The 19,575-nt window shown below is 42.8% G+C and overlaps 1 protein-coding gene across 1 annotated transcript in view; it reads right to left on the minus strand.

Annotated features, from left to right (window-relative positions):
• The window catches only part of myo1d (myosin 1D), a 76,717-nt gene that overhangs the window by 4,389 nt on the left and 52,753 nt on the right, over window positions 1-19,575 (minus strand). The window contains exon 21 of the mRNA XM_041066972.1: window positions 17,910-18,064. Within this exon, the coding sequence (XP_040922906.1) occupies window positions 17,910-18,064 (155 nt within the window). The remainder of the gene's footprint in view (window positions 1-17,909; window positions 18,065-19,575) is intronic.

Here is a 19,575-nt window from a genome sequence, read left to right on the forward strand (position 1 = left end):
GAGGAATGATACATGCAGATCCATTAGTGACCAATGTGTGACTGTGTGTGTGTGACTGTGTGTGTGTGTGTGTGTGTGTGTGTGTGTGTGTGAGAGAGAGAAAAAAAAAGCGAGAGGCTGCTTAGCCCATATATCATACTTACTCTCATACACAGCATCATAACCTCACAAAAATCTCCACTATTCTCACACACTAATGCTGTACTGTAAACACTCTGACACACACACAGTCATACACACAGACTCACATTACTGCTTGGGGTCATAAATCATATTTGCTTCATCACACACTCACACACACACAGTGAAATCTATGGAGCATGAGAACCGTACACACGTTACCTAAAATGTGGAACTATTCCTTTAAAAGGACAGCAGTTTGATTGACAGGGAAGGTGCTGTAGTTTCATTTAAATAAAACCATGATGAGTTTATGGACACGTCTCATATCATGTTATAATGTGAGAGTGTAAGTTTTAGGGAGAATGTATGTGGAAGAGCGTGATGCTGCGTGAGTCTGAGTAGAGCATGACTGTGCAGGTCAGAGTGAGAGTATGTGCAGGATTATGGTGCTGCAGAGGTTGTGTATGTGTGTACATGTTTAGGCACACACACACTAAGAAAATTAAAATGAATACAAAGGGGAGAAATGAGACGGCAGCGCTGTTGAAGGAATGATCCATATGGCGTCGCTGGGCTGGAGCGCAGCAGTGGATTGGCTTTTAGCGCCTGTCACATCGAGTTAGACCCTTTCTGGGTGAACGGGTGCTTTGCTTCGTTTGCTCTTAAACAGGATCGATGACGGGAATCAAAGAGTGAGAAGAAAAAGGCATAAACTGCAAGGCTGCTTTTCAGGGAGAGAGAGAAGTAACGTAATCTAAACGGGAGGAGGAATGAGAAGATGATTGTGTGATAATCGCTCTCTGGCTGAGGGGAGGGGAGGTGGCGTTGAGGGGAGGATGTAATGTAAACGCAAAGGAGCTCAGAGAGGAGGGGTGGTGACAGGAAGCTAAAAGCATGATAAACACACATGCATCTCTTTCTGTTCAGTCAAGTGCTCGTCGTGACACACTTTCTCACTGGCACAGTTACAGATCATGGCTGCCTGTGTCGCTTGTAAACAAATCCATTATCCGCAATTACTGCTGGATTCACGCAAAGCCGCCAATCTGTGCCCCTCGAATCTAAACTTGGGGAACGAGTCATGAACCTGATAACACTGACTTGTTGCGCAACAACAATAAGTCATAAACAACAAGCAAGAGGCTGCTGCTGCCCACGCTGCACTCCTCTGCAGAGTGTGTGCGGCTCTGTATCACGGCTTGTGCAGCGCGGAGAAGCTCGGGGTAGCGCTGATGCTGGTTTCCATGGCAACCCCCGTGAACTGAACTCCCCCATCTGTCATGGCTGCCAGCCAGCCAATGGTACTGTGTGTGTGTGTGTGTGTGTATATGTGCGTTTGTGTGTGTTGTGATATGTCTCTTTCTCTGTCCGTCTCTTATCCCGTTACTTCTCCATCTCACTGAAAATGCCAGAGGGGACGCTGCCTCTGTGCTCCTCATGAAGGGCAAACAGGGTTAGGCTCACATACACAGAAATACACACACACACACACACACACACAAATATAACACACCCTTCCAAAGCTTCCACTGGGTACACCAAACAGGTCTTTGACACCTCTCTGGTGCATCAGCGCCAAAGCTCGCCTGTGAGTAAATACGCTGGCATTCCAATAAAATCCAGTCGAAGACTTTATCTCTGAATAGAAAACCATGATCAGATGAGTCTTAAGGTCACTGGCTGGCCTTTCCCATCAGGAGCTGGCCTGAGCCAGTCAGAGCCCTGAGGGCAGACTTAGTCCTTCATTGGATGGCCTCTCTGACTGGAAAATCAATTCTTTCCTTTCCCCTGCCCCCCGTTCCCTTTGTGTGTCTTTGCCCTTCGTGCCATGTGAGTCCAAACTCACTTGCTTCCAAAGGTACCTCCTCTTTATTTGGAAGGATGGAGGACAGGAGGACAAGTGAAAGAGGAGGTAAAGGGTGAAGCACAAAGCTTTAAGTGAAGTATGAGTGGAAATAAAAGTTGAGGATGAACTCTTGGAGGCTTGAAGAAAGAGCTGAAGAGTGGTGAAAAGCAAAAGAAGAGGAATTCAAACAGAGAATATGCAGAGAGTACAAAGTAAAAAAGTCAGGGTGCTGAAAGGTGCGGCGAAATGAGAACGGAGTGAGAGAAGTGGGAGAGGACGATCCAGGCTATTTTGGGTCGAGGAGCCAGGATTACCTCCAGCCTGTGAAGCCATCCAGTCCCGCTTCTGAGTCATCCCTCTAATAGTGTACCTGGCTCTCCCCCAAGCTCTCTGCTGCTGAAAAATATATGAGCGCTGCAGGTGGGGAGGAGGGGAGGGACACTCTGCAAAGCTGACTTGCTATAAAGACTCAGGACTTTGAGGAGGTGATCAAAGTTGGATCTTTCTTCACTTCTAAAGATGGCGGAAAATGAAATCACAGCATGTTACACCAGCTACCGAAGTGAAGCATTTCAAACTGACTCATTCCCGCTTGAACAATATCAGTAAGCTACTGAGTTGTTACTGAAGAGAAAGGAAGACAGCGAGACCAACACCATCATGAAATTATTCTGTTGTGCTCTTTAAACAAGACTCGTAATTTTAAAAGCCATCTCTGTTCTTGGCATAATCCCATTCAATCAGTTATCAAGGAGGCAAATATTCGCACCAGTGGGAAGTGAAGATTCTCAGTAACTGGGCAAGAAAATGATAGTTAAGGCCCAGACTGTGAAAATATGAGACCAGTGAAGCTCAGGTTCTGTGCCAAGAGTATGCAGGAAAATAAATATAGCTTCCAGTCTGAAGGAAGGGGCACAGATAAAACAAAAAAAAAAAACTCTAATGTGCACACACAAAAAAAACATGTATACGCCTGACATGCACAGACACCTCTGTTCCAGCAGGTTTGTGCAGATGGAAGCAGGAGATGAACCCATATGTTTGATCTGTCAGAGTCTCAGAGCTGATCTCCTCCTCACACACAGATCTGACCAACTGATGCCACTTTCTTCTTAATACAAAAAAACTACAGCCTCCTCACATCAATATTTTAGTTTGTGATACCTCACTGAGATCAAGAGGGAAAATGCAGGGAGAGAGCAGAAAGCACATGCATGTCCTGTAAGTGTGCTCCTGAGTGTGTGTGTGTGTGTCTGTATGTGTGTGTGTGTGTGAAGGTCAGGCACCATGGGGCAGAACCATGCTGCCTTCATGACTGATGGTTAGCCGAGGCTTTTCTCCTGCAACATCTCATTGCATTTTCTCAGCCACTTTTCTCAGTCTTTTAAAAACAATACATTCTTCAGTTCATTTATTCAAATGATCAGTTTCACTTCAAATCAATGAATAAAGCATCAACACTTTTCAGGAAACCTCGCAGCTTGGTACATGTTTGATTTGCCTTTAGTTTTCATTCAGTTTTTGAAGAATCTGAGTTGGATGATACAGAATGAGACTATTTTATGCTTAGAGTGCAGTGTACAGTTTATATTTACACTCATATTCTCACACTGATTGCAGAGCTGAAGGTTAAAAATGCTGTGCACAGATATATAAAGAACTCATTAAATTCATGTCTAATACAGTGGAGTTTGGCTGTTGGTTTGGTTTTGCTTTTTCAGACACTTCACACAAGATCAGTTGTTTTAAGCTCACATTTCTGTATCCCATCTCTCTTTTTCCGTATTTCCATCTCCCACCCACTCAACTACATGGATTTGCATTTAACACCAGACCTGACACAGCATCTCTTCCTCTCACTGTCACACTCCTTCTCCGTCTCACATGGCTGCATCGCACATCTCACGTGCTCCTGTGTGCTACATTCACACCGGAGAAGAAATGAAAAGATGCACAAAGAGCGCAAGATGCAAACCTGCATCAGACTGAAAATAATCCTGAAAGGTGGAATTCACTTCTTTTCCCGGAAGACGATCGCAAACAGAGAATGTGATATGAAGCAGCTTCACCAGTGTGGATGGACGGACCTGTAATGGCCTTATCTGCCCCAGTTTAAAGCGGCCGGGGTTTGGACTCGTTCGAAGTGTGAAAAGTGCCTAAGAGGCTTTCTGAGTGCAGTTCTTTAATTAGCATCACTGTGCCCATGTTGCACAGTTTCGCTAGTACTGCAACTGCAGCTGTGGTGTATGAATAATAGAGAAAATGCAGAGGGACTTAGAAGTGAACAGGCAGAGCAGGCAGCTCTGACAGCACGGCTGGTGTCTGAGACACTGTAGTTGTGATATGATGCAGCTACTTTAGCTCAGTATTAAACGAAGGCTTAATATCTCAAGAGTGCAGACACTGTATCGGTGAACGTCAGAAGTAAGAACTGTAGATAACGTGTGCATCAGGCAGTGCTGTCCTCTTGTTTTTCAAAGTTTTCACTCTCTTCTTTCTTCTAAATCATTCGACGTCTTCATTTTCCAATTTCACTTCTCGTTGTCTTGACAAGACAACTGCAAACTACAGCAAAGAAAATGTTTAGAGGCAAGGAAAAACCCCAAAGACCAGATCAAATGCAGCACTGAAAACCTTCTCTCGGGGTATTTCAGCAGGTTTATTGCATCAAATGATTCCATTTGCTGTATTTTCTAAGCTGAGAAAGTGCAGCAAGTGCGGATATGGATATCTGGTTTCACATCTTTTTCTTTGTCTCCCTCTCATCACGCTTTCCCTTTCTCAGCTGTTATCTTTTCTTCTTGCCACAGACAAAAGAGCTGTAGTCACAACGGGAGAGATTACTAAGTAGGTCATTTTAAAAAATGGGGTAAAAATGCACTGGCAGCAAAACTGGTATTGATTAAAATGTGTATGGAGGGGAAAAGAAAGAAATAATGCAAGGAAGGAAGAAGAGAGAGGTCAGTCTTCAGTATATGTGGAGAAGCTGAGTTCAGGGGTGAAGCTGCATCAGAGCGGTCTACACAGTGGCTGAGCATCAGTCCTGCTCCAGGCCTCTGCACGAGACAAACAAAGAAGAGAGAGAGGTCATTAAATATGGAAAAGTGGGCACTGGATTACACTGTAAACCCACTTGTCCATCACACTCTCAAACACGTGAGCAGCCGAACTATTCTTACACCAATGCATTGTTGTGCCATGAGACGCATTTGATGGTACAGCATGGAGAGAAACAGTCTCCAAAACTCCCACGAGGCTCCAGTTGAAGTTTGATCACACATGAACAGTAAACACGGGTTAAAAGCACCGCTCCTTGTTAATATGCTAAGCTAGTATTTCTGTTTCTTTATGCACAGTAAGCGAGATCTGGGATGCTGCAGTGGGAGAACAGAGGCGCTGACTAACAAGGACCCCCCTCCTGCCCTTGAGGGCCCCTGAAGTGTCTGGAATATAATGATTTTTGTGATCCTCAAGTGTGAAATTCTAAATATTTTATACATTTATTTCCCGGTCCTGTGGTGTTGTTTGAAATCTCTAAAACTGAAAACAAATACTGTAGATTAAAAAAAAAAAAAAAAAGTTATTCAGCAGCTGCTGTTTTATCTGATAAAAACGAGCAACACATTGTCTCAGGGTTTTTTTTATCTGCTCTCCTCCCTACACAGAAAGCCATGATATTAATCTACATACAATACAATACACTTTAAAATAGCACCTACAATACAAAGCAGGAGATAAAAGGTTAATAATGAATTTAATAATTACAGAAATTTTACTGTAGTGTCAGAAAGTGACTCAGGGACTGAATTATTCTTCTATTCAAAACTAAATATGTACAATGACACTTGGTGACATTTGACAAAACGTGGGAAACATAATTAAATTTACACAGTTGTCTGCTCAGCATACAACAGTGTAACCTCTGTTAATGTTAATACACCATTGACTGAATTTCCAAGAAAAATGTCCTTGTAAATGTTATTATTTTACTGTGTTCAACTGGAGCAATCAGTGTGTTGTACCTTGATCTGGTGGCTCAGTTTAAAAGAGTCTTATTTTACGAAGAATACTAAATGCAAGTTTCACATTTTCATGTCTTTTCGGGCTCGTTTCCATCGCATCATCCCACAAGACTCACTGTGCTCACTGGGCCAAAATCCTCTCACAGCCCAGTGCTGTTCCTGAGGGCTTGGCCAAAACTGACATCCTGCACCCAGAGCCCATAATTCCTCGCAGCACTCCTGAGGAGAACAGATGATGGAGCAGGCGACAGCATGCGGGCTGACCACCGGCAGGTTTGTCCACATGGCATCTGGAGACACACTCTCCCTCTTCCCTCGGGACAGCGGGTGAATGATAGTTATCAATAACAGCTATTGGTGCAAGCTGTTCTCAGGAGTCCGGTGTTCACAGATGCCTCAGTTAAACAAAAGGACACACCTCTCACCTCTGCATCTCTCTGTTTAACAGATCAGTGGGACATGAAACTGAACCGGAAATGTACAAAGCAAAGGCCTGCGTCTCTGGGGGACACTGTAGTTGCTCCACAGATGGTGGAGGCTAACACACACTGCAGAGCCATAATAGCCACACAGCAGGAGGGTTACACAAGTGTGTGTGTCTGTGTGTGTGCATGTGTGTATGTGGGAGGTCAACTGTGTGCTGGATCCTATCAGTTTCATTATTCTCTCTACACAATGAAAATACTAAGTTAAACCTTACTCACTGATCAGCTGGGTATTTGGCCTTTCAGAGGGACTCTCCACCATCTCAGGCCTGAATGAATTTGGCTTAAAAACACATTATGTAAATCAATAAGTGAGTCAAAACAGAAAAGAAAGACAGGAAGCCTCAATTAGTTCCTCATTACTGAAGTAGGACTGCTCACTTCTCAAGTAGCAACGCCTCCAACCCTGTTCATTAAAGCTAATCAATGCATCAATCAAAGGTTCATCTATTCTCATCTACTGACACGTCACTGTTTTCTATTCAGTGACGGGAAGGTTGAAATGTGCAGAATGAATCACCATCAGGGCCATGTTAGCCTTCTGCCAGTCTGAAGACCGATGAACCTTTCACCGTCCGTTATTTCTAAAAAGATTGTTCTGTTTTAAAAAATAATACAACAGATACAAAACACGACAGTTTAGACGTGAAACCTTAAAAATAAACTTTCTCCAGGCAGGTGAGTGTTTAAAGATTCATACACTTATCACATGAATGGGCCAAATAAAATGTCCTTGCAATTTTTATTATTATTTGCAACTGGGGTAAAAAGGTTTTGAACCTTGAACTACTTGCTCCTTTGGCCATGTTTTATAGTATAAAAAGTCTTTGTTTACCCAGAACACTGAAGTAAATCTGATTTGTGAAACTAATGAATTCAGACATTTATCATATTTTCCTATTTTCAAAAAACACAAAACCATAGAGACTGAATGAATCTAAAATCTTTTAGGCTTCTGAAAATATGAACTTTTAAAGTTTCTGAACTCCTTTGTGTTTTATCTGACGCAGATGTTTTACTGTTTGTTGGATCAAAGTCATCGTCAAAGTGTCTCTTTGTGCAAGCAGCTCCCGGTCAGTGGAGCTTAGCTGCTTGGGGGCCAAACCTCTACATCAGGGAGGATATAAAGCAGAAATTAATGGATGAAATGGGAGACATACAGGGAGAGGGCAGTGTGAGGTGGAACAACAAAGAGACGGAGGTGTAATGAATGAGTGATGTGAAGGAGATTAAAGTATGGGAGTAACTGGAGGTGCAGTGATGGGGAAGCAGAAATAGAAGGGTGGGGGGACGCAGAAAAAGAAGCCTGAAGAAAAGATGTTAGGCGGGGAGATTAATGGCAGGTGGGAAATGAAGACAGGAGGTGGGGACGGAAGCTGAATGAAGGAAAGGGAGGAGATGGAAGGAAGGAGGGAGAGGAGAATGGAGCGAGGCAGGGAGAAAGGAAATAAGAGGAGGTGAAGGAGGGAGGAGGGAGTGTTGTGAGGCCAATAATAATTGGCCTGACAGTGGGAGATGGTACTGGTGCTGTTGCTGGGTGGAACATGTGTGTCTGGGGGCGGGGTGGGGGGATTACAGGGTAAATGTAGAGGTCACTGAAGAGACGGAGACTGTAAAATATCAAGGTTCCTACTGTATCATCTTAACTGTGTGGCACTTAACGAATGCTTTTACCCACAGTGACAGTGAGCACATACATTATATACACACACTTCAGCCTGAGAGAGGAGCTCCTATGGGAATGCAGCAACTACTCTGCTAGTGAGCGGCAGATTAAATATAGCTCACACCTACAGATGAACATACATATATATTTATATACGGTATATGTGAGTGTGTGAATATACGACCCTAACCCAGGGTGAGTAAGTAAAAACTACATATAGAAGTTGAACTGGAATAAAAAAGGTGGCAGTCTCCTAAACCTGCAGCTTAAACAGAATGTACATGCAGGATTTAGGGTGTTAATCAGGATAATTATTAATCTGAGAGTATGACTGACCAATTTGTAATAGGGTGACAGTAATTTATGTTCACAAATTATCAAGAAATAAATTACAGCCCTGATTCCTGCAGGGCTTTGCTCAGACCATTTATGGATTTGGAGTATTTATGCAGCAGTGCTCAGACTAAAGTGGACCACAGATCGTACCTCACACAGCTGCTGCACAGCTTCACCTCCTCTCGCAGGTTGTTTGTGTTGGAAACAGGTTTATTCTGTAGGACATTTACCATAATTACAAAATTTAAAATAACCAGAGGTATCAGATTGTAGCGTAAGTAACAGCTTTCAGTTGGAAAGAGATCAAACATTCCAGTTTGGACTGCGAGTAACAATTATTCCTAGTATTGATAATTGGCCAGTGATTTCCTCCACTAATCGATCAATCGCTTGGTCTTTAAGATGTCAGAACAGACAGAACAATGCTGAAGATATTCAGTTTAGCGTTACATAAGACAAACAGCAAATCTTCACATTTGAGAAACTGAAAACACAGAATGAGATTTTTGCTTTAAGCAATGAGTCATTTATCAAAATAGAGTCAGATTAATTTTGTTTCATCTCTAATTCTGGAACAAGCATAAACAGTTTTTGTCTGTAAACACATTTTCCTAAATGAGGAAGAGGAGACCAAATAACAACCTCAACTGCAGCTGCAACAATACATCTATATACGGCACATATATGTGCACAATGTTTTACATGCCATGTTCAACTGTTCATGCAAATTCAATGAAAACCAAAACCCAAAAATAAAACAGTAAAAGTCACTGAAGTCAAAAAAGACGATGGCCAAATTTATGACATGAAAGCATGAGGCCGATTTGCACTGAGCCTTTCATTCAATTAGCGCTCGCAATCTGTTTGTAATTAGTGTCTGATTTACTGAGACAGAAACTAATTATTCAATCAACGACAGGGACTGTGTTTAAATGTATTTTGCATTTAAGGGGAAGCCTAACAAGCAAAGTTCAGTGGTGGGATTTGTCCGAGATCCGAAAAAGAAATAAAATCGAGTGTTTCTTAAATACAAATGTTCATTAACGAAGTGACGGCATTCCAAATGATTTACTAAGTCTGCAATTAAACTTCAGAGGCAGAGAATTTTCCATGCAAAACTGATCCTTGCTAATAGCGTGAACTCTTTTTATCTCTGCCCATTAAAATGCATTTGAAATGAGGCTTAAGAAATCTGTCCCGGAGTGCTGAATCTGTCAAAGGGTCACAGCTAATTACAAGAGTTCAATCTTGTTCACATGTATCATGAGATTTCATGCATTACTGCAACGTACGAGAATATAATGTTCTTTGGTGCAGTTAGCTGCGTAGATGACGGCTGTGAACGCTGATACGACAGAACAATCACAAGTTTTACTGATTCATCTGTCAGCTGTTCTTTTTTTTTTTTGATTGATCAATCAACTGTTTATTTGATTATCAAAATAGCGTTTTGAAAAATTTTGTGTCAATCGACTGATCAAGTAATTGTTTCAGCACCAATTCTTGGTGCTTGTGTTATAAAATAAAACACATAATAGACGCATTAGAAAGGCTAACACCTCTGTAACACACTCGGCTGAGTGCGTTCATTCCTGTGTAAGTGAGAGAGAAAGAAGTGGAGAGAGAAAGGTTGTTCAGCAGTAGTTCGGGGGCTGCAGTGGAAAAGTAGGTCAGACCAACTTACATATTCACACACACATTTCTTTCATTCATACGCAACCTCTGACACACACACACACACACACCTAAGCATTATCTGTAATGCATACTTACACAGTCAGCAGACACAAAAACACATCCTCACAGTCACAAAAACAGAAACACAAACACACTCTGGCTTGGCCACTCGCCATCCATCACTCCACCCAGCCTTCCTCCTCCTCCCCCGGGCTGCAGCACAGTGCCAATGAGACGAGCAGGACTCCCCACTGGCCCACATAACAATGACTCGGAGTGTGTGTCTGAGGCTCTTTTATGTGTGTAGGACAATTTGGGAACTCTCATACAATTTGACTTTGCAGATTGGAGGTTATATAACGACAGATGCAGACAGATTATCCTTGAAGACCCTTTGGTGAACAAACAGAAGGCGGCACAAAGTAAATGACTGTTTTCTATACAAATGTAAATATACCTGGTTTTTGATACCAAACAATACTTTTTTTTTATAATTAACAAAAGAAGCCAACGTTCTTAAATGTGAAATACTGTCTCAACACAAGTAACCACACAAGACGTTAGCCTAAATAAAATATTCCAAACTGGCACAATTTTACTTTAAAACAGGAACTATCTCATCAAAGCATTTACTATTACAACGTGCAGACGTTCTTTGTCCTTGAGACTGATTTAGCATGTGGCTGAGGCATGAGGCTGACACACCTGAAAACATGCTGGGATGAGCTTACAGTATAAAACCATGACGCAAAGACCAGTTAAAGAAAATTACAGACACATGTAGATGATTAATGCGCAGCTGGAACTGACTGTAGAGCTAAAATAAAAGCTTGTGCTGATTTTCTCTGACATATTTTTATGTTCCTTTCTTTCTATCTTTCTTAAAATCTTTACGTTCCTCTCATATTCTTCCTCTTGTACACTATCTGGTTTCTTTAGTACGTGTCTCTGTCTCTTTTCCTCTGTCTGTGGTCTGGGACGAGCTGTGCCGTTATTATCTCCAGCCAGCAGGGTTATTAATGGATGGCATACGTATCAGACAAACATGGATCCAATGGTTGCCATGGGAACTGCATCCGCAGCGCCCCAGAAAGGAGGGAGAGAGAGAGGGAGGGAGGGAGGGAGGGAGGGAGGAGGATGAGGAGGAGGAGAAGTGGAATGTGAAGTGAAAAACAAGAGGGGGAGGGCGAGGAGTAGCAGCAGGGCTGGTGATGGATGGAGAGAGAGGAGATAGAGAAGGAGGGATGGAGGGAAAGAGGAGAAGAAAGAAGCCCACTTCTATCAGTCTGAAATATTTGATTCAGCAGAAAGGGTGACCTTGGTGAGGAAGACAAAGGCAGCTTGGCTTTCTCTCTCTCACACACACATTCTTTCCCTCTGTTTTTCTTATCACTTTGCTCTACCACTCTCCCTCTCATCCTTCTTTTTTTATCTCCGCTGTTATAAATGATGTCAGTGCCATTTCCAGATATAACAGAAAATACACTTTGGCACATTTATTGAACAATAGTTTTTATTCTTAAATATTCATTAGTCTCTGCAGCTCAAACACTCAGCAGCAGATTTAATCCTCCAGAAGAGAAAAGCAACATGAATGGACGACCTTCTTTTAATTAAAGGAACATCCCAGTGTTTTAGCCCCTTTACTTCAGAACGCATCCTTTACCTTACAGCTAAATATTTTTCACACCTTACAACTGCATTTTAAAAACCACAGGTAGGGATTTGCTGATTAGTATCAGCACCAGTACTCATCTTTTTAACAGGACTGGGTATCAGCCATAACCTGACAGAGCCACAAAAAATAATCCTATTAAATAAACTTTGTACCTGCAGTTTTTTAAATTCGAGATGACAGTGGGAGATGGTCTGCAGTACCTTGATCTCCATCACCTCTGACAGTGAGGAGCTGATTTTTGTTTTAACAGGGAGGCATTTCCCAGAGTGGAGTGAAGGATGTGAATGTTTTTGTGTACAGAACAAATGTGTTTAAGTTTTGGTGTAATAGTAATTATTTTCCAATAAGGAAGAAGAGATATTTATATGACTTTGTTCCAAGACTGTGTCTAATCAAGGTGACAAGTATCATTGTAGGTGAAATTTTTCTAGTTCTAGTAAGAGAACAGATTCAGTGTTAGAAGGAAGAAAGATGATAAAGCCTTATGCAGATATTGTGACTCAGATATCCATTTAAAGATCCATCTACACATAACAAACTGAAAGGAAAATTATAATCACAAAGCACTCTGACGCCAACGTGTCTGCGGTGAGTCTGATAACCGCAGCTTTCTACTGTAGACTAATGTGATTCCTGATAGGTTACCTGAGCCAAGAACACACAATTCATCAGATTCACCTCGAGCAGATGAATCCAACTTCTTCTTCATCCTCCACCTCTTATTTTTTGAATTGTTTGGGGTTTCTTCCTCCTACCTCGATCTCACTTCCCTCACTCTCTGCTCACAAATCCTGACACACTCTCACTAACACCTTTATTTCCTCTTCCTCCTTTTCTTGTTCCACTTTTTTTTTCCCCACTCTCAGCAGTCGGGTTTAACACTCCCCTAAATCCCCTCTGCAGTGTCAGGGGCAGACAGGAGGGAGGCTAAATGTTCAGGTCTTCAGGGAAGGGGGCAGAGGCAAGGGCATAAACCGAATATGAGCACATCACTCTGACAGATCAATGAAGGGCTGTGCACTGCACACTACTGCTGACTCATACTGTAGGATGGGGAAGGGGGGGGTGAAGGGGAAGGAGAGGAAGAATGAGAGCAAGTGGGAGGTAAGACAGAAAAGGACAAATGGTGGTGGTGGAGGTTAGAGGAGAGTAAGACAGAGAGAGTATGAATGGATGGAACTGTGGTTGAAGACAGATACAAGGGAGGTGAACATCTGTCACTGAGATGGATCTGGAGAGTTTACAGTGAAGAAGGGAGGGAGGGAGGGAGGAAGGGAGGGAGGAAAACCAAGAAACATGTCCTCATGCTCACTGCAGGCCGTGAGCTCCAGAATAAACCATCGACGGCTTATTTTCATTATCGATTTCTCCAGTGGTTCCCAGCCTGGGTGTTAGGACCGGCCACAGGTCACGAGATGAATGTATGGGGTCGCAAAATTATTACCGGTGTTACACACAGTGTTGGTCCGTCGCTTCAGGCTGAATTATTAGATGGATTTCCGTGACATTTCACAAAGACGTTTATACTCAGCAGAGGATGAATCCTGATCATGTCGGTAACCCCCTGACTTTTCCTCCAGCGCCACCAGAAGACACTGACATTTATGGTTTTTAGTGAAATGTCTCGACAACTGCTGGATCGTCTATTGTTTTGTTCAGCCAATCGTCAAAAATCTAAACATATGTAATTTACAGTGGTATAAAGGAGAGAAAAGCAGCAGGTGCTCTCATCTGAAAAACTGGGATCAGCATGCGTTTGGCATTTTTTGTTTCGTACATGACTTAAATGGTTATTTATTTATAAATGAGTGTTCATGTCAAGTTCTAAAAGCTGGCAACAGCCCTTATCAAAATCGCTGTCAATAAATTTTCAGTCCATCAACTATAATCGTTTCAAAACCATCAATCTACTCGATGCACTAAAATGCAGCAGCTGAGGGTTAACAAAGTCCTGTCGATGACTCCCATCACCCACCCACACCCACACACACACACACACACACTCAATCTACTGCACAGGGTTTTTCATTAGTCACTGTGGACAGTGTCAGCGGTGGTAGCAGTTGGTGGAGTCCAAACCAAGCTGTTGCTACAGAAACAATCCACAGTGCTTTTCTAAGAAACCAATTCCAGCTGCTTACACAACACAGAAACTACAGTGACAGGAGGACAGAGGGGATTATGTGAACCAGGGGTTTACAACTGTTGGCCATGTGGCAACTTTGTCATTAGGTCATGATTGACAGACATGCAGAGAGTGAGAGAGAAAACCAACCATTTGGCTGTAAACGTTAAGAGGATCTAAACATATCTAATGTCACCTTTACCTGTCAGACATTCCACTTGCTCATAAATAACAGGAATATTTTAGCATTAGTATGATGTTATGTTGCATTTGGTGGAGCGAAATCTTTAAACTGACGTTTGCCACCTGTGAGAATTGAGGATGTGGATGAATAATTAAACGCTGAGCTATTCTTACATTCAGATCTCAGCGGGGAAGGTGTGAAGCAGAGTGGAAGTGTGTGTGATGCGGCACTGACTAAGAAATAAACCACTGGAAATGTCAGAAAACTGAATGAGAAGAAAAAGACGGAACTGAAATAAAAGCTGGGGTTGGTTGTGACTGGAAGAAACAAATAAATGTCCGGCAATAATAAAGGAGAAAAGGAAAAAAAAACATTGTACAACAAAACATTCCTGTCACCACTCCACAATGTTCTTTTACAGAGAACATCCTCGTTTTCATTCACTAATTTGCTTTTTTTTTAAAAATATAAGTGTTAAGCTATTGTCAACGAAAACACTTCCTGTACATGTTTCACATTAAAAGGAGAGGGGAGGGGGATTATGCCACTTGGCCTATTGGAAGGCTTTTAATATGAAACATCTTTGCAGGAAGTGTTGAGTTTCACTGACAGTGGTTTAATAGTTGAAAAATGGCAAAGCAGAAGCATTTAAAACCAAGAAAGTGCAATAGTGAGACACGATGATTGTGGTTGTACTGACAGAATCAGTGATGTGGAAATTATCCCACATTTATAAAGTCAAAAGGTAAATATGTTAGCAACTCACTAGAAAACAGGAGGAAATTAAAACCATATTTGTCGAATCTCAGTGAAATGAGGAACAATGGTCTGTTTCTAAATTAAACCCATTTCAAATGAAGGCCAGTTCTCTCATCTCACTGTTTGAGAATTTACGGTAATCAATACGAGAGCGTGGACCATGGAGCAAGGTCTTCTGAATCACCTGAATCTCTTATTGATCGCGCAAAGAGTTTATGTGTGACAGATGCCTGGTGTGTGCTCTGCTATCCTGGCAGCGGACGGTGGGTGCACTGCAGTCGGGTGCATGTCAACACACACACACACACACATACACACACAAGACAGGGAGAAAGGGGTGGCTCAGTCTCATCTAAATATAGGCCTCAACAGCAGCACAGTCTTAAATATTTCATTGCCTCCTCTCCAGAAATGAAGAAGGGGGAGCCAGGGGAGGAAAATAGGAAGACTGGTGGGGGGTGGGGAGGGGTGGGGGTGGTGTATGGGGTGGTGGTACAAAGGGGATATAGTCAAAAATAGGATGAGGGAAAAAAAGGCATGAAAAAGGGAGAGGGGAAAAATAAGGACGGAGGAAGAGAAGGAGGAGGGAGGCCGAAGGCATGGGAATCTAATCCCCCCCTCCTTTTTATGCAAAATAAGAATGAAGTATTTCTGAATTTCTCTAGACAACTGGTGCGTCATGGCCGATAAGAGGGTTATCTTCTTATGTATGCGCTGCCAAAATCTCCACATCACTTCAGTATGAGGCAACTTGGCGTGATATTGATAAGTTTCTGCTTGACACTGTTTCACAGTTGAAACCATTTCAGTCCTCGGCCAAAAATCAAAAATCATAATAACGTGAAAAAACAGATTAACGCCGAGCAGATTTCGGAAGGCGTCAAAAAGAAATCGCGCCTCATGGAAACTCAAGCATCCAGACACGGGCGTGACAAGAGGAGGGTTTATTCCCAGCAGCGGCGTCATTCAGCTTTGGCCTCGCTGTCACTTTGAGCAGGATAAAGTGTTGCTTTGTTGCTGCTGTAAGCTGCCCTTCTCCCTGCCTGCTATTGTGCATACTGTGCACTGTGCAGCATGCTGAAGGAGAGATAAAGGTTAAAGCCACATCTACAGGGAGCTGCAGTAGTGGGCCACTGCATGCGAGGGATCATACAGTGCGGATACACAGACACGAGCACAGTCGCATGCAGACTGCCTCTCAGGAATTCCTCCTCATGCAGGCACACACAAATGCAGCCAGACCCACACACACACACACACACACACGTGCATATTTGCACACGCCGGCGTGCCCTTTGTTCTGTCAGTGTTTCCCAGTGATGGATGAGTCGCCATGCGTAGCACATGGAGGGTCATTACGTGAGGCCCAGCGGAGGCCTTTCTCAGCCCGACACCTACAGAGAAATGGGCTCCACAATCAAACAAGATACCATCACAGAATGGCAATGATGGAGCGCACACACACCACACACTGCGCACCGGCAAAGCTACACACACACACTGAGATAAGCAGATGCAGGCACATCTGCCTGCATGCTCAAATACTGTCCCTCTGTCTCTCTCACTCACATACACACACAGTCGGACACACAAAGAGAGACAAGCACGCACAAATCAATACACGTGCCAGAGTCAATTCAGTTATCAGTGAAATGAGCGAGGGCAGCGATGCCTTATCAAAACAGCAATCACAGGAAGGAAAGAACAGAATGATCAGATGAACTGAAAAGATCAAACACCAACAGATTTACTTCTCTTTTTTTAACATTTCTCTAATGCATGTTATATTTTTAGCCACACCAGCAATGTAACAGTAAACAGAAGAAAGACAGGTAACCTCCACGTCGACCTTACTCACATCCAAAGGCCAAACATGACCCAGAAGGACTGGTGCAGCTTTCATATGCCTCCTGATGTATAGTAATAAGGTGATTTTGAGATATTTCAGAAACATTTTGCATTTCTTTGTTTCTGCACAGCTCGCATAATATTCAGTTTTGGAGATGAGTAACTTTTTGTGTGTCTGTATGAGTTTATACATAAGCTACTGTTATCTAAGGTGACGGTGATCCTCTCCTGGGATTAAAACACGGAGGATGAATGAAATCATTTAATTCACACACCTTTTGCTAGAGTTGCCTCCTAAATTCTTTCTTTGAAGGTGTTTGGAAGAAATAAAAAAACAGTTCAAGGACACAAGAGGTTCCTACTGATGTGGAGCTAAACCATGTGTAAGCTGCTTGTAATGACAGGGAAAGAATACTTGTTAACACTGACTAAATACTGTAATACAATGCAATTAATAGCATGTGACAGCATTTTATTTTATTACATAACAGTATTTTATTATATAAAAGGTTTTTGTTATATAATAAAGTAAAATGCTTTTGTTCTTCAATGTGTTCAAGTGACAAAGGTACACAGTTGATTTTCTTCTCACATCATGAATAGTGGTTTAGTGAGGAATATGAAAAGAGACTGTTCTGAAGCAAAAGAGAGAGCGACGGCAGGATTCAGGGATTTCATTTCAGCGTGTAATCTATATCTGTGTTTTTCTCCGCTTTGGAGGCTGGAAACAAAATTAATGAAAGCCTTCACGGCATCCCGTCCTGAAGAGAGCGCTGAGCTCAGATTAAGTGAACATTAGGGTTGAAGTGAGGACAGCTGTGACCGTGCACTCTATCTGCCCCATAATCCCCCTGCCACAGGTCACATCGGTCAATACCACACATCTGGGCCAAGACGATTTGATCTGACACGGTGTCATTTTCAGTCAGCTGTCGTTTCAGACTGCGTCTTATTCTGGAGTCCAGCTCGAATTTAACTCAAATGTGCAATTTTCACTGCGCAGCGAACGGAAGAGGAGGAGCCTCAACCTTCACCTTGGTGCCACAGGTCAATCAACAAACCACAGCCCAGCTTTTCAAGCATTTCAGGACAACAACAGATGGAAATGGCCGACAAATCAGTAATTCAGCTTCCACCACCACTTGTTGTCCACCGCTTACCTCTTGAAGTGGCTAAGCAGGGTGCCAACCAGCTCCCCGATGCGGCTCTCATTGTCAGGGACCATACCCTGCAGGCACACCACCAGATCCCTGCTGTCCTTGGTGTGGAACACAACCAGCTGGTCTTTCCCAGGGGACACACTCAATCCAGTCACCTGGGACACATCGAGAGAGAGAGAGGACACACAGTTTAACACATGTACATAGAACCAAAAGAGAAACACAAACATGTGCAAAGGCAGGAGAGTGTACTGAGAAACGTATCACATAACCATCTGTATTGTAGATAAACACAAATGCAGCACATACACAGACACAGATGCACGTGCATATCAGGGGATTTGACTTGGCACAGCCCAGAGGACGTGAATTCACTGGGGCTGCTGCACCGGGACACAATTCATCCTCTCTCACATCCAAAGGAAGGAAAAGGAAGAGACCTGAGGAATTTGGTGTATCTCTCATTTCAATGGGAAAAGAAAAGCCTTAATAAAATGATGCTTATTCCGTTTATTCTTGCACCACACAGACTTTGAACTGTGTCACTGGTTACAGCATTTTGTCCTGAGGGTTGTTAAATAAACTCAGTTAACGCAAATAAATAAATAAATCAAGGCCAGTGTCTGGTGTCTGTTGGTGCATGGGATTCCTCCCACTCGGGACCTAAACCTAAATCAGCACTTGGAGCATGGAGTGAGATTTATTGATCAGGATCCCAAAGGGCCAATCAAAGCCCCTGAAATCACATACCAATGGAAAGCAGCTCAGCTAAAAGGGGAATCCCAGTTTTGCAGTTGGATTGGATTGTCTGGCTGTACGAGTAGACACAGCAGGAAAAAAAACAATATCTGCCCAGGCAGATAAAGAGCTCAGCCTCATGTCTCATAAACTCTCCATTCTCTGTTTATCTTTCTTTATCTTTTCTTTCTTTTTTTCCTCTGCCTCCTTTGTCATTCTCTCCCTTATACCTTTAACCATTTGTTTCCCTTTTAATTTGTCTTTTGGAGCTGAACTCAGGCGCTGCATGTTGAGGAAGCAGCCACAGGGCTGCCAGTCAGGTACATTAATATCCACACACCACAGCGTAACGCTCAGAGACATGTTGCTACCAGCAGCTAAATAACCAGCTAGCTTATTTAGCTCCAACATGACGCCTGTGACTTCAGAAACCAACACTTCACGTAATCACCATGAATTAAAGCCTTAAGCGATACCTCTCTGTCTACCAATCCACCCGCAGTTAATTGCACGGAGCCGATTACATTTACATTTATATTAAAGGCTTAACTGATTGGAACGACACTCAGTGTTCTAATGAGTCGGGTAATGATACGTTCTGATTTGTTTCCTTGTCTCATTTTTTTTTTTGTCTTGAGTCACTCAATCAGTTTTACCCCGAGTACGAAATCTGTTAGAGGCATTTATCTGCCCGGCCATCTGTTCAGTTGTTCATCTGTCCGACCAGCACAAATCTGAAAAAGCAAACAAACAAAAGAAAAAAAAAACTCGAGGATGATGGAACGTTTACTACACACATTACTGCAGTCCAATTTGGCCGAGAGCGTCTCAGAGTGAGGGCTAAATTTGTGCAGTGGTTTGTTTGTGTTAACTAAAGGTCCTCTACAGGCTGTGTGACTGCAGCGAGCTTTTGATCACGGTTGTAGTC

Source organism: Toxotes jaculatrix, chromosome 21 (genome assembly GCF_017976425.1).
Source record: "Toxotes jaculatrix isolate fToxJac2 chromosome 21, fToxJac2.pri, whole genome shotgun sequence".
Classification (NCBI taxonomy): Eukaryota; Metazoa; Chordata; class Actinopteri; family Toxotidae; genus Toxotes; species Toxotes jaculatrix.